The 16,568-nt window shown below is 45.9% G+C and overlaps 1 protein-coding gene across 1 annotated transcript in view; it reads left to right on the top strand.

The window, feature by feature from the left end:
• The window catches only part of LOC115180337 (netrin-4-like), a 37,463-nt gene extending 23,953 nt beyond the window's left edge, over positions 1-13,510 (top strand). The window contains exons 4-10 of the mRNA XM_029742353.1: positions 4,587-4,713; positions 4,899-5,084; positions 8,089-8,302; positions 10,942-11,036; positions 11,615-11,683; positions 12,060-12,233; positions 12,386-13,510. Of these exons, the coding sequence (XP_029598213.1) occupies positions 4,587-4,713; positions 4,899-5,084; positions 8,089-8,302; positions 10,942-11,036; positions 11,615-11,683; positions 12,060-12,233; positions 12,386-12,525 (1,005 nt within the window). The 3' untranslated portion in view covers positions 12,526-13,510. The remainder of the gene's footprint in view (positions 1-4,586; positions 4,714-4,898; positions 5,085-8,088; positions 8,303-10,941; positions 11,037-11,614; positions 11,684-12,059; positions 12,234-12,385) is intronic.
• Positions 13,511-16,568: the final 3,058 nt, after the last annotated feature.

The raw sequence follows: 16,568 nt of genomic DNA, 5'->3' as shown, positions 1-16,568 counted from the left end.
ATGGGTGCACAATCCATGGGTATCAGCCTACTTAGTGACACCCACAGAACAGAACTATGTAGAGTTTACACAAATATTAGCATCTTAGCTCTATTGCAGGACTCTGAAACCACTGTGAAATGAGCCATATTAGATCTGAATTTGCAATACGCAATATGTGGACTCGTGAGCTAATGTGGCTCATTTCACAGTTGTTTCAGAGTCCTACAATAGAGCTAATACACTAATATGTTTTTAAACTTTACATTGTTATGTTCTGTGGGTGTCACATAGGTTGGGCTGTTCAGTGCAATTTGAATGTTCAATATGCAGAATAGAATGACTGGGAAAGGGATTTCCCACAGTCAAAGTCCTGCAATAAGAGCTAAAATACTAATATTTGTGTAAACGCTTGAGAATTGTTTTCTATGGGTGTCACTGTGTATGTAGGCTGATACCCTATTTCATGGGTGCACAATCCATGGGTAAGGCTGTACAATGCATATAAGTATGCCCCCAAAGCAATTATGCAGTCGAATACATCCACAGTAGGATTTCATTTTTGTTGTTGTTGTAAACAACAGGTGTAGACTAACAGTGACATTTTTACTTACAGGCCCTTCCCAACAATGCAGAGAGAAAGAAAATAGAGAAATAATAGAAAAATAAAACACAATAATAAAAGTAATAATAGAAACACAATTAGTAACGATAACTTGGTACTGGTACCCAATGTATTTAGCCGAGTTCATGTGCAGGGGTACGAGGTCATTGAGGTAGATATGTACATATAACTAGGAATAAAGTGACAGATGGTCAACAGTAGCAGCAGCGTATGTGATGAATCACAAAAAGTGAGTGAAAAAAGGGTCAATGCAGATAGTCCGGATAGCTATTTGTTTAACTATTTAACTAACTATTTAGCAGTCTAATGGCTTGGGGTTAGAAGCTGTTCAGGGTGCTGTTGGTTCTAGACTTGGTGCATTGGTACCACTTGCCATGTGGTATCAGAGAGAACAGTCTATGACTTGGGTGGCTGGAGTCTATGACCATTTTTAGGGCCTTCTGCTGACACCGCCTGGTATAGAGGTTCTAGATGGCAGGGAGCTCGGGCCCAGTGATGTACTAGTAAGCTGTGCGCACTACCCTCTGTAGTGCCTTGCGGTTGGATACCAAGCAGTTGCCATACCAAGTGGTGATGCAGCCAGTCAAGATGCACTCAATGGTGAAGCTGTAGAACTTTTTGAGGATCTGAGGACCCATGCCAAATCTTTTCAGCCTCCTGAGGGGGAAGAGGCATTGTCATGCCCTCTTCTCTACTGTGTTGGTGTGTTTGGACCATGATATGGCCAAGTTTCCGAGAAACAGGATATTACAGTTCTTCAGGTCCCGTTGATAGGATAGTCTCAAGCGGAGCTCATCCAGTTTGTTCTCCAGTGATTGTACATTCGCCAATAGAACAGAGGGTACAGGCGGTTTATTTACTTGCTGCCGTAGTTTCATCAGGTTGCCAGCACATTGGCCTTTGTATTGCGTCTTTTTCTCTTCCAAGTGTAGGGGATTCAGGGTCCGGTGTGAGCAGGATGTCCTGTGCCTCCGACTCATTGAAGTAGAAATCTTAATCCAAATCGAGGTTAGTGATTGCTGTTCTGAAGTCCAAATGCTCTTTTCGGTCATAGGAGCCAACGGCGGAAACATTATGTACAAAAAAAGTTAAGATCAGGTCAAAAAAACACAAAATAGCAGTTCAGGAGCCCGGATTTTCTGCACCCATGATTTCAACAGTTTTTACTGTTTATTGTCAAACTAATTCATTATTGTATTTAATCTTAAATTATAACAACATTCCAACCTTGTTTGGCATTATCTAATCAAAATATGGCATGATTCGATCCATTATTTGTATGTTTGCATCGCTTTCAATGAGGGACTTTCTGAACCGCAATTCCACTTTTGTGGCTAATTGTTAATGTGGCTAGCTTCACATAGGTAGGGACAAGCATGCACCAGGGCCGCGTTCAGCAGGAAGACTGACACAACGTTGGCCAACGTTCAGATATAAATGTATTATGTAGAACAAACATGCCTCTCTGATTTAAGAAATCATGTCAGTTATATTCATGGCATTTGAGTCTGCAATGTTCCAAAACGTTTTTTACTGAACATGCCCAGGCGAACCCATTGAGCTACACGGACCCAGCTCTGCGCATCGCTTGTCTGGAAGGCCTCAGCAAATGAAACCGTGTGGTGGGCGGGGTAGACCGGGCCGACCTCGCCCACAGCCAACCCCACCCCCCTAAGTGTGTCGTGGTGAGGGGCTTCTCGAAAATTCCCCAAAACAAGGCTCCTGGTGTGTGTGTGTGTGTGTGTGTGTGTGTGTGTGTGTGTGTGTGTGTGTGCGTGTGCGTGTGTGTGAGTGAGTGATACAGTAAAGTAAACCCAGTAATCAGTGACCTTGATATTGAGGGCTATTAGTGCCCAGACAGTTTAGTGCAGTCCGAAGTGTTTTCGGGGAGAAACAGTGTTTTTGTTGTTGTGTTGCAGGGCTCACAGGTCCAGACCACATGGGAAGGTGATAATGGTCTGTGTGATCCTCACTGAGTCGACCACAGAGCCAGTGTTTGACCCACATCCAACCCTCCTGGCCCATGCTCAGCTACTGGAGAGTTAGCAGCAATTAGCATAGCAAGCGGAGAGGCAGTATGAGTCTCTAAGAGCTGTAGAGACTTGCACAGTAACTGGAGTCTGAGAGTGAGTTTCTGCAGAGGTGTTGGAATTTAAAGACTGCACCTCATGGAGAGTATTGTGCTGTACAGGTGTTTGCCTGAGTACACACACACACACTGATGATCGGACTAACACACACACTTATCATGTTGTTTGGATGAATACACACACACACACACACACACACACACACACACACACACACACACACACACACACACACACACACACACACACACACACACACACACATTCACACACACACTGCTGATGAATGACTTAATTTCACATTGGCCAATAAAGCTTTTGATGTGTGAGGGAAACGGTCGTGGGGGGGAGCTGTCAAGGTCTTCCTGAGCACCCCTCTGTACCCTCTGACACCCCTCCCTGTTCATGTCCAACAACCTCTTTATGAAATACAGGCCTGTCAAAACAGAACACGCACAAGCTCTTGGAGATGGGGGGGCAGGCAGGAGTGTGTGTGCATTTGTATATGTGTGTGCATTTTATTTGTGTGTGTGCTTGGGAGCCTGGCTGCCTGGGTTTGTATTTGTGCGTGTGTGTATTGGTGTATGTGTATGCGCTAATTGTCCCATATCACGCAGGTAAACATGTGAAATTGTTTGGAATACCAGCTGTCTGGAGCTTGACCAAAGTCTCTCTATCCTCTCCTTCCCCCCTCTTTCTCATCTCCTCCCCTCTCTTCTTCTCTCTACTTGCCTCCTTCCCCCTTTTCCACAATCAATCCTGGTTACAGATGATTTCATTCTCATTGATGTAGTTATGTACACAGAGTTCTTTCACTCATTTTCTCTTTGTTTGTCCAATCCAGACCTACCACATCCATTTCTCACACTGTCTTACCTGTCTGTCCTTATCTTCCTCCATTCTCCTGGTTGATGGAATATGGTTGGGGTTATGTCTTGGGCTGGCACAGTGGCTGGGATTGCGCTTGAGATAAGGTTAGGGTTAGATCTGGGGTTAGTGCAAGGGCCTGGGACAAGCCCCAGTTCCAGTAGCTACAGGTCTCTTCCATGCCTGTGTTTAACCCTCTGTGTGAGTGTCTGTGCAGCAGAGGGGAGAGTGCAGCATAGGGGAGAGGGGAGAGTGCAGCATAGGGGAGAGGGGAGAGGGCATTTTGAGGTAGAGGGCAGCAGCCTCTACACCGCCTCTACACCGTGGGAAACTGAAACTACCACAGGGGTTGGAGTGTTGTTGAGCGTTTGTGTTCAGCGTGTGTGTGTGTGCGCATGCGTCAGTATGCTTGAATGTGTGTGTGTTCAGGCCTCTCTCTGTGTCTCTGTTCCCCACACAGAGGCACTGTAACCTAAACAGATAAACAGCTACCTCAGATGCCTTGTCTACCTCCCACCTAGAGCACATCATTAACCACTCACAGGAATGACAAGGAGACTGTTATTGTGCTCTCAGCGCTGCATATTACCGCGCGCACACACACACACACACACACACACACACACACACACACACACACACACACACACACACACACACACACACACACACACACACACACACACACACACACACACACACACACACACACACACACACACACACACACACACACACACACACACACACTCAGACACTGTCCTTTTCAGGCCCCTTTCGTCACGAGGCCAATGTTCATTTCCAGCGATGAAGCCAAACAATCAATCTCCATTCAGCAATTACAGGACAGGACCTGAAAGAGAACAGGCAGGGGAGCCCCCCCGACCCCCAAGGGTTAGACTTGGGGTGCTGCTGCTCTCACGTGGGAACTGCTCTCTCCCTTACACTGACCTCTTTGTCCCCCCCCTTCCTCTCCCTTCCTCTCCTTCTCTCCTCCTCTTCCTCCTCCTCTTCCTCTCTCTCAGGTTCATGGGAAGTGTGTGTGCAGGCACAACACTGCAGGTGTTCACTGTGAGCGCTGCGCTCCGCTCTACAATGACCGACCCTGGCAACCTGCGGACGGACTCACAGGGGCTCCACACGAGTGCAGGAGTGAGTGACACTGCTGCTATTCACTATACACTAGGGCCAGGAGTTTTATCTGAGGATGGGATCTGGTCAGGAAAAACTCACGGCCCTACTTACAGCCATCATTGATCATAATGACCAATCAGTGCCTGTTAAGAGAAGATTGACAGATATCTGTGATTCTGATGTCCCGCCCTGTCTCCCTATAGAGTGTAAGTGTAACGGGCATGCCCAGAGCTGCAGTTTTGATTGGTCGGTGTGGCGGGAGTCCGGCCAGCGCAGTGGAGGTGTGTGTGAGTGTCTACACAGCACAGAGGGACGCAACTGTCAGAGCTGTAAGACTGGCTTCTACAGAGACCCCCAGAGGGCGCACACGGCCCAGGACTCCTGTAAACGTAAGACAAACTCTCACACACGCATTCCAGATGGCTAAAGCAAAAGCTCAATGTACTTCAAAGATTTCAAGTAGTATTTGAACCCATGTCTGACTCACATTCACTGGCGAGCTCTATCACTCACTCACTGACTCAATCCCACACATAAACACACACCGTAGGAATCCAGAAAACATGAGACACATGCACAATGTATACACACACCCTTACTGGCAGAGCCAACTCATTCCTGCCCGGAATGCTGATTGCTGTGATCGCAAGCCGAGACGTGCTGGATAACGTCGCTCCTGATGGGCACCTGGTTCTTTGTGTGTGTGTGTGTGTGTGTGTGTGTGTGTGTGTGTGTGTGTGTGTGTGTGTGTGTGTGTGTGTCAGTGTGTGCTGTTTGCGTTCACCTGTGAGTCACTGGAGTGGTTCGTCATCACTAATCAACACAGTGGTGGCTCATGTAAGGAAAAGGAAAGGGAAAGGGGGGAGACCTAGTCAGTTGTACAACTGAATGCATTCAACTGAAATGTGTCATTTAACCCAAGGGCCTTGTGTGTGTGTGTGTGTTGTATGTGCTCTGTGATGGGACTTAAGTAAACACTAGATACACATCCATAAACACCACAGTGGTTACATTCTCTGATTATCTGATTTAACCCAGTGAGCTCAGCCCCACATTTATGCAGAAGGCTGGGGAGACGCTGGCTGGTGTGTGTGTGCGTCACTGCATGCTTGTGTGCATGTGTTCAGGTTTGCCTTTAGGGAAGTCTGTAGCATGTTGGTATTTTCACATTGTCAACAAGTGAGAGTGGAACACATATTTGGGGAATGTTTGTAGACAGGACACATTTAGGAGGGGAACCCCAGTGTCAGAGTGAGGTTGAAATCAAACAACTGAGGAATTTCCCTCCGTCTCTAGGGACATATTTCTAATTCCAGGAATGGCGGAGCTCTTTAAAGAAAACACACAATCAAGCCACAAGCTCACACACGCACAGTAACAATGAGTGTGTGTGTGTGTGTGTGAGATACATTTTTGTTTGTTTTCTAAGTGGATGTGTTCTGTGGCTGTTCGGGCAGCTGCTCTGTCACATATCACTACAGACCCATAATGTTCTCATTGTGAGAGCTCACTGCGTCAACACACACACACACCTCTCCACACATTCTCATCTCTAAACTCCAATTATTATACAATTACTGTATTAACAATGTCCTATTATACAACATGATCCTATTATACAACATGAGAGAGAGAGAGGGAAAGTGTGTGTGTGTGTGTGTGTGTGTGTGTGTGTGTGTGTGTGTGTCGATGGCTTTGCTGCTTCTGGGCTGGTATTGTTCTCCAGTAATGATTAACTTGAGGCGACTGAACACTACAGTCTCAACAGGGCCTCAATAGATGCTTTTCAGGAAGAGAAATGATTTGAAGTTCAAGTTTATTATCGTTAATCGGGAGAACCCTGAGAGAAAGACTGTCTCTCCTAGCTGCCTTACATATGCCTTGGGGATTTAGATGTCAGTGTAATGATTCCCCTGTCTTTATGAGTGTGTGATTGTGTGATTGTGTGTGAGTGTGTGTGCATGCGTGCGTGCGTGTGTGTGTGTGTGTGCGTGCGTGCGTGGTCTGCATGGGTCTTTACAAGGTCTGTTGATAATGAAAGATACAAAATGAATGAAACTACAGATGCATCTTATCTTATATTTGTTGCCCACGGCGATAAGTGATAAAGGTACAGCCTTGTCTGGGTCTCAGACAGTAGAGCCTTGTGACATCATCTCCCTGCACCCAGACAGGGGAGGGGGGAGAGACACAGGGGGTCTGGCTCTGGTTATATAGTCATTTACTGCCAGTGGGGTAGGATGGGGGGGCTTCAAGCATCATTAAACAACAGAAATAAAGCTCTACACCACCCCTCCTTCTCCCCTTCCCATCTCTCCTTCGCTCCTCTTGTCTCTCTCTAGTTCCCCCCCTTTGTATCCCTCGCTCCGATGAGTACAGATTTATGGTGACGACTTTGGCTGTTACTCTCACCCCCTGCAAAGTTCTCTTGTAATTCACAGACTATGAGGACAGCAAGAATGTGTATGTGAATTTGTGTGTACATTTTATGTGGTGTGTGTGTGTTTTGAGCCTTTGCAAGTTGTGTGTTTTTATAGGGGGGGGGGATTGTGTGTGTGTGTGTGTGTGTGTGTGTGTGTGTGTGTGTGTGTGTGTGTGTGTGTGTGTGTGTGTGTGTGTGTGTGTGTGTGTGTGGTGGTTGTTGAGTGGGCAGAACATGGCACTGACTATGCTTGTCCCTCTATCTTATATTGCTGCAGGCTGTTAAAAGAGCACACTATCAGCAGAGAGAAGGGAGAGAGACAGGAGAGAGAACTGTGGAAGGTATTTGAGAAAGATGTGTGCGCGTGCCTGTGCATTCCCGCGCTGGTGCTTGGGTGCATGGGCCTGTGGTAGCCGCGGTCATGTGTCCTTGTGTGTGATGGCGATCTGATAAGAGGATGACAGAGAGACCATTGTGCTTCGTGGTCCGGGAAAACCCTGAGACTGTTCCAGTCAGTCCAGAGTCCTTTGGGAAGTGGTCTGTCTCCTTCTCCCACTCTTATCACTTCCTCCTCCAGGCTGGGCTACAATGAGGTGGCACGCTCTGGAGTGTGTCTATCTGCGTGACAGTTACGCAAAGGGAACTCTACATGACTAATAAGTGCCTAATAAAGTCATCGGTAGAAAAACAAAATATACTCAACTGGAAATGTTGCCAGCATTAGGGTTCTCAATCTGAATGTGTGCAGTGGTTTACTTTGAGTGTATTTGATTGGCTGTGGTTGAGTGTGGTGAATTTAATTGGCTGTGGTAAGGTGCAACTAGATCCAAATGAATGTCTGTGGTTTATTTGTGAGTAGATAACATTGGGTTGAGTGCCGATGTATTTGATTAGCTGTGGTGGAGTTATTGTTGTATATGTGACTGATGTGCCATGTCTCCCCTCTCTTTCTCCTCCCTCTCCTCCCCCAGCATGTGGCTGCCACCCCCTGGGTTCAATACCATTCCACCTGGGCGGGGGTTCTCTCTGTGACCCTACCAACGGAGACTGTGTCTGCAAGGCCGGCGTGGGGGGCTCCCACTGCGACAGGTGCATGGTGGGATACTGGGGTTTCCATGACTACGGCTGCCGTCCGTGCGACTGTGCGGGAGACTGCGACCCCTTTACAGGATACTGCATGTCTGGGTGAGTCATACATACAGTTGAAGTCAGAAGTTTACATACACCTTAGCCAAATATATTTAAACTCAGTTTTTCAAAATTCCTGACATTTAATCCTAGTAAAGATTCCCTGTCTTAGGTCAGTTAGGATCACCACTTTATTTTAAGAATGTGAAATGTCAGAATAATAGTAGAGAGAATTATTTATTTCAGCTTTTATTTCTTTCATCACATTCCCAGTGGGTCAGAAGTTTACATTCACATAATTAGTATTTGGTAGCATTGCCTTTAAATTGTTTAACTAGGGTCAAACATTTCGGGTAGCCTTCCACAAGCTTCCCACAATAAGTTGGGTGAATTTTGGCCCATTCCTCCTGACAGAGCTGGTGTAACTGAGTCAGGCTTATAGGCCTCCTTGCTCGCACGTGCGTTTTCAGTTCTGCCCACAAATTTTCGATGGGATTGAGGTCAGGGCTTTGTGATGGCCACTCCAATACCTTGACTCTGTTGTCCTTAAGCCATTTTGTTACAACTTTGGAAGTATGCTTGGGGTCATTGTCCATTTGGAAGACCCATTTGCAACCAAGCTTTACCTCCTGACTGATGTCTTGAGATGTTGCTTCAATATATACACCTGATGTCCCTTCCTCATGATGCCGTCTATTTTGTGAAGTGCACCAGTCCCTACTGCAGCAAAGCACCCCCACAACATGATGCTGCCACCCCCGTGCTTCACGGTTGGGAAGGTGTTCTAAGGCTTGCAAGCCTCCCCCTTTTCCCTCCATACATAACGATGGTCATTATGGCCAAACAGTACTATTTTTGTTTCATCAGTCCAGAGGACATTTCTCCAAAAAGTACAATCTCTGTCCCCATGTGCAGTTGCAAACAGTAGTCTGGCTTTTTTATGGCGGTTTTGGAGCAGTGGCTTCTTCCGTGCAGAGCGGCCTTTCAGGTTATGTCGATATAGGACTTGTTTTACTGTGGATATAGATAATTTCGTACCCGTTTCCTCCAGCATCTTCACAAGTTCCTTTGCTGTTATTCTGGGATTGATTTTCACTTTTCGCTCCAAAGTACGTTCATCTCTAGGAGACAGAACGCGTCTCCTTCCTGAGTGGTATGACAGCTGCATGGTCCCATGGTGTTTATACCTGCGTACTATTGTTTGTACAGATGAACGTGGTACCTTTGGGCGTTTGGAAATTGCTCCCAAGGATGAACCAGACTTGTGGAGGTCTACAATTTTGGAGGTCTTGGCTGATTTCTTTTGATTTTCCCATGATGTCAAGCAAAGAGGCACTGAGTTTGATGGTAGGCCGTGAAATACATCCACAGGTACACCTCCAATTGACTCAAATTATGTCAATTAGCCTATCAACAGCTTCTAAAGCTATGACATCATTTTCTGGAATTTTCCAAGCTGTTAAAAGGTACAGTCAATTTAGTGTATGTAAACTTCTGAACCACTGGAATTGTGATACAGTGAATTATAAGTGAAATAATCTGTCTGTAAACAATTGTTGGAAAAATTACTTGTGTCATGCACAAAGTAGATGTTCTAACCGACTTGCTAAAACTATAGTTTGTTAAGAAGAAATTTGTGGAGTGGTTGAAAAACAAGTTTTAATGACCTCAACCTAAGTGTATGTAAACTTCCGACCTCAACTGTATACCAGTCTCAACGTCAACAGACTGGCCAATAAAAATAAAAGATTAAGATGGGCAAAAGAACACAGACACTGGACAGAGGAACTCTACCTAGAAGGCCAGCATCCCGGAGTCGCCTCTTCACTGTTCACGTTGAGACTGGTGATTTGTGGGTACTATTTAATGAAGCTGCCAGTTGAGGACTTGTGAGGCATCTGTTTCTCCAACTAGACACTCTAATGTACTTGTCTTCTTGCTCAGTTGGGCACCGGGGCCTCCCACTCCTCTTTCTATTCTGGTTAGAGCCAGTTTGCGCTGCTCTGTGAAGGGAGTAGTACACAGCAGTGTACGAGATCTTCAGTTTCTTGGCAATTTCTGGCATGGAATAGCCTTCATTTCTCAGAACAAGAATAGACTGACGAGTTTCAGGAGAAAGGTCTTTGTTTGTGGCCATTTTGAGCCTGTAATCGAACCCACAAATTCTGATGCGCCAGATACTCAACTAGTCTAAAGAACGGCAGTTTTATTGCTTCTTTAATCAGAACAACAGCTTTCAGCTGTGCTAACATAATTGCAAACAGGTTTTCTAATGATCAATTAGCCTTTTAAAATGATAAACTTGGATTAGCTAACACAACGTGCCATTGGAACACAGGAGTGATGGTTACTGATAATGGGCCTCTGTACGCTTATGTAGATATTCCATAAAAAAATCATCCGTTTCCAGCTACAATAGTAATTTACAACATTAACAATGTCTACACTGTATTTCTGATCAATTTGATGTTATTTAAAAAAATGTTATTTTCTTTCAAAAACAAGAAAATGTCTAAGTGACCCCAAACTTTTGAACGTAATGTGTGTGTGTGTGTGTATATATATATATATATATATATACACATGTACATACACACACCATCGGATATGATATATATATATATATAATATTAAGTTTATATTAACAGCAATTCTATAATGTGTGTGTGTGTGTGTGTGTGTGTGTATGTGTGCAGGTCAGATCTGGACCTGTATAATCTGGAGGGTAACTCCAGTGAGCTGGTGAGGATCTTTAAGGCAGATGAGCTCTTTTCTGCCCTACACTACTCAGGTTAGACATGGGGTCACCACTGTGTGTGTGTGTGTGTGTGTGTGTGTGTGTGTGTGTGTGTGTGTGTGTGTGTGTGTGTGTGTGTGTGTGTGTGTGTGTGTGTGTGTGTGTGTGTGTGTGTGTGTGTGTGTGTGTGTGTGTGTGTGTGGTAGGTATGCGGTCTGCTCCACAGCCCAGTGCCTAACCGTTAATGGTTAAGTAGTGAAAGTTATTGTACATCCTTACAAGGGCAGAGAACAAAGATCTGTGAGTCTGTGTGTCTGTGGACAGTTTCCAAAATGTCCCTCTCCGAGACCTCCCAGGGCCTTCAGCTGAGGGAGACAAATTCCTCCTTGATCACACACACATACCCACACACACTGTCCTCACATTCCTAAATCACCACTTATCTAAGTCCACACACACACACACACACACACAGACACACACACACACACACACACACACACACACACACACACACACACACACACACACACACACACACACACACACACACACACACAGAGCAGGTGTCAGTCCCATATCTGGACGGGATATTGGTGTGTAATATGTCAATATGATTGTGTCCCCTGCAGAGAAATGTGAGTGTAAGGAGCAGGTCCTGGCTAACAGCAAACTCTTCTGCACCATGAAGTTTGCCTATGGTGAGTACTGAGACATACATGAACAACAGCGAGAGGGATGGTGGTAATAACACCATATTTGTTTTTTTGCTTCCTTGGTTCCCACTGTGTTGTTTGTTTATTGATAACTCTATGTAAACAGTATTTTATTGTACAATAAAGGCGTGTTAAAAGTCTAAATATATATCTTTCCCTCTCTCTCTCTCCCTCCCTCTGTCTCCCTCCCTCCCTCTCTCTTTTCTCTCTCTCTCTCCTTCCTCCCTCTATCTCTCTCTCTCCTCCTTCCTCCCCCCTCTCTCTCTCCTCCATCTTTATCTCTCCCCTCCCTCCCTCCCTCCCTCCCTCCCTCCCTCCCTCCCTCTATCTCTCCCCTTCTTCCCCTCCCTCTTTGTCTCAGTGTTGAAGGTTAAGGTCTTGTCAGCCCATGATAAGGGCTCCCATGCTGAGTTGGAGGTGAAGGTTCAGAAGGTGTTGAGTCAGAGCACTAAGGTGAAGATCCAGAAAGGACGAGTCACACTCTACCCAGAGTCCTGGACCGCACGGGGCTGCACCTGCCCCATCCTCAACCCAGGCCAGTCTCACACACACACACCTATACACACACGCATTCACAGGCACACGTGTGCACACACACGCACAGTTACGTACACACACACACACACACACACACACACACAGGGCTGCTGAGCTAATGATGTCTCTGTTTATGCTTTGACTACTTAGGTGGGGAGTACTTGGTGGCGGGCCATGCAGACAGGAAGCAGAGCCGTCTTATCGTCAACATGAAGAGCTTCGTCAAGCCCTGGAGAGCCAGTCTTGGACGCAAGGTCCTCACACTAATGAAGAAAGACTGCACCTGGTAAACAGACTGGAGGACACTGGGACTTGGACAGACTGACTAATAGATGGAGAAAGAAGACACTGCCATTCATTTGTTTTTGCCTTCTCTGGAGGGGGAATTGTCTTATTGAGGTGGGGACTAAACAGACTATAAACGCCCACCCCTATCTGCCCTGGGCCAATAAGAGTGTGTGGCTGGCGGAGAGAACATACACACACTCTATGAGCCTCTGTTTGAGTGACAGTTCGGCCGTCTCTTCCAAGCACACATACACACCCAGCCACTCCCTCTCTCTAGCACTTTAGCCCATGGCAGAAGGGCCAATAGGATCATGGGTTGACCTCAAGACTGGACAACAGAAGGACACATTTGACCCCTTGTGACCCCTGTAGGAAGGCTTGTGGTGGATGGTGACCTATGCCTCATTCCCCGATGTGTTCTGTTACAACAAACTGTCTGTCCAGCTGTGTAACAGACACAGATGTGTACATACAGAATGATGTTGAATAAGACATGCATGCCACTACAGGTGGTTGAGTCCAGGTGTGTTGGCGAATGTGTATGTGTGTTGTGAACTCTGTCTGTGTGTGTGTGTGGCTGCATGTCTGATGAGCACAAATCCATCCAGCGTCAGTCCAACTGATCCATTTTTGACTCTGAAATGTGGGCAGGATAACCTATAGAGACATAGCATCTCTTGTGGAGGGGTTCCTGATAAAAACAGTCCTATCACAACAACATACACCACTGAATATATATATATATGTATATATATATGACAATACACATATTACCTCCCAATATGTAATACTGCTGTGACCTACAGAGCCCTGAATTCATCTCTATTCCTTCCTATGTCTGCTCCTGTACAGTATAACTTGTATATATCTATAGAAATATGATGATGTCCTCTCTCTTTATTTGATGATGTGTTAATGTAATAATGTCATTCCGGTCAAATGTTGAGGCATTACATTTTCTTTAGATTTCCTCACTGTGGAAAAAAACCCTGTACTCCGGGTTAGTGAGGACACAAGACCGATAAGTGAAAGCACACGCACGCACACATACCGACTACTGTTTATAGACTCTAAAACAACATAGCTAGATTTCTCCATCAGGAGCCTTGGAATACCTCAGATTAGTTTGATGAAAATATCCATATCATCCTTCCTTTCTCTCCTGCTCCTCCTCCTGTCTATCTCTCCCTCACCAGATTAGGTACTAATACACCACTCCCACTCCCACTCCCACTCCCCCTCTCCCAAAACACTGACACATTCACACAGACTCAGGGAATGTTGACCATAGCAGAGAGATGGGAGAGCAGACAGAATGTTTGGCTTTAGGGAGAGGGTGATTGCTGTGGCATTCCGGACCATTCCTGGCGTTCTCGTCAGATTGACGTGGATGAGCTGAAGGTGCTGAGGTATTCCACACATGCCAGGTGTGGGTAGTCCAGCTCCACTCCTGGTCAGGTCAGAGTTCCCAACCTACTATGGTGACCCTGCACACTTGGGGCGTTCACAGGAGTGGGAGGCAGAGGTGTGGGTCAAGAGTCAAGGCCATGGGGAACTGAACTGCCCTTGGAACAGAGACACCACAGTGAGCCACACACCCCCCACTGGGAACACAGTGGTTGAATCAACGTTTCTTCAACCAGTGTTGCACCAACGTTGAATTGACATCTGTGGGACCTGACTACTGCAGCTGGATCACACAACACATCCATATCAGCTACTGCCCTCCATCTCGCTCTCTCTCCTCCGCTCGTGGGACTGAGGAGTGTATGATGCGAGAAGGTTGACTAGTATGTGTGTGTGTTTGGTCTCTGTGTGTATACAGTGTCTGTTCATTAGGGTTAAGTGCATTGCTCAAGGGCACATTGACATATTTTTTAGCACCTAGTAAGCTCGGGGATTTGAACCAGCAAGCTTTCGATTACAGGCCTAACACTCTTAAATGCTAGGCTACCTGGCACCTTGTGTGTGGGTCAACATCCACCCAGACCGCTGTGTTGTATAAGGGGATAGAGAGACAGGAAAACGGAGAGATGGGAGGGAGAAATAGGGGGTGGGGAAAGAGGAGAATGTGGGTCAAGAGAAAGGAGAAAAGAGGAGAACAGGGGAGACACACACCAACCTGATCCCAGACCTGTTTCATGTATAAGGAGGAGAGAGGATGGGGAAAGGGAGAGATGCCCTACTGAGAGGGAATGAGCATTATGTGGTCTTATCCTATCCGCTCCTGATTCAGTTAGAGAGAAAATGAAGAGAAGGGAAACCTGACTGGAACTATCAACTCAGAGTCTCAATCACTGATCCTAAAAATACCACCGCTGTTCTGTCCTATGTATCTATCAAACCATTCACACACACACACACACACACACACACACACACACACACACACACACACACACACACACACACACACACACACACACACACACACACACACACACACACACACACACACACACACACGCAGGAACACTTCTCTATCAAAAGTGGCCTACATCAAAAGAAGCCAGAACTGGGCCTTGCCCTTGTTGACACAGCAGGGTGATTGAGACACAACTTGTGATTATGATACTTGCAAGAAAATGAGCCCCTGATGTCATCCACCTATTACACCAACATGTACACAGAGTGAGTGACACAGCGAGTGACACAGTGAGTGACACGCAAGAGAAAGGTGCTGACAGACAGACGGGTGGGCAGGCAGACAGGCAAGCAGACAGACATAAACCATTAAGACATGTACCAATGAACACATAAATGCTACAAACATAAACCATAATTATGGGGAATATATTTATTTACTGGTTGTAAAACATTTCCTCTCACCCATCAGCACCTGTGTTTTCACTTTCCACAAACCGCCACTATATAGAACTTTCACAGAGCTATAGTATTCACTTTTTTCAATACAGACAGGAGGTGTGTGTGTGTGTGTTTATGTTTGGTTTGTGGAGTATGTAGAGTGTGGGCGATAGAAGGAGCGATGGAGAGGAGAGAGAAAGAGGGAGTGAGAGGGGGGAGGGAGGGAACATGTGTGGACATGAAGACTCAGTTAGGGCTGCGGGACAAAGAAGGAGAAAAACAGTGATTCAACAGGAATCGGATGACAGATCTACACACACATGCACCTCTTTCTCACACACTCACACACTCACACACACACACACACACACACACACACACACACACACACACACACACACACACAGTCTTGTATAACTAACTTTGTGGGGACACAAAATTCAGTCCCATTCAAAATCCTATTTTCCCTAACCTCTAAACCTAACCCTTACCCCAAACCTTAACCCTAACCCCAAAAACTAAACCTAGCTCCTAACCCTAAAACTAACCCTAGTTTCTAACCCTAACACTAATTCTAACCCTAACACAAATTCTAAACTTAACCCTAAACCCCATAGAAATGGCATTTGACCTTGTGGGGACTAACAAAATGTCCCCAGTTGGTTTACTATTCTTCTGGTCCCCACAAGTATAGTTAAACACGTCCACACACACACAGACACACAAACACTCACCGTTCACTCACTCACTCACTCACTCATTCACTCACACACCTGTGGTACTGCTGAAAGCTAAGCCCTTCTCCATATCAGAGGGGATCAGTGAGCGAGACATTGATCATATGTGTGTATGTGTGTGTGTATATACAGTGTTTATATTGGCTTTCCTCCTGCTCCACAACACTGATTGACACCTGTCTCTCGGTAACACACCCTGTCATCCTAGAGGTCACCTAGGGGTCACACTGTATTCCTGTGTGTGAACCCAGTCACCGGTTACATGTGCATATTTTTTTATTTTTCTGTTTAGTGATCAACAATCCTCTCTCTCAGTACCCCTTTTCATGCAGAGTGACGGTTGGCAATGTCTCTTGACTGTATCCCCTCATCCTCACATTCACTGTGTCAGGACATTTTCCACATGAGGCCAGAGCTGCTGACTGAGTTTGGGAACATTGGGTATATTTGAGTGAGTCAGTCCTAGGCTCAGGTTGTGGTTAGCATGTATAAGACTTATGTCT

Source organism: Salmo trutta, chromosome 40, assembly GCF_901001165.1.
Source record: "Salmo trutta chromosome 40, fSalTru1.1, whole genome shotgun sequence".
Classification (NCBI taxonomy): Eukaryota; Metazoa; Chordata; class Actinopteri; order Salmoniformes; family Salmonidae; genus Salmo; species Salmo trutta.
The sequence above is the reverse complement of the archived record's forward strand: the minus strand, read 5'-3'. Positions and strand labels throughout refer to the sequence as shown.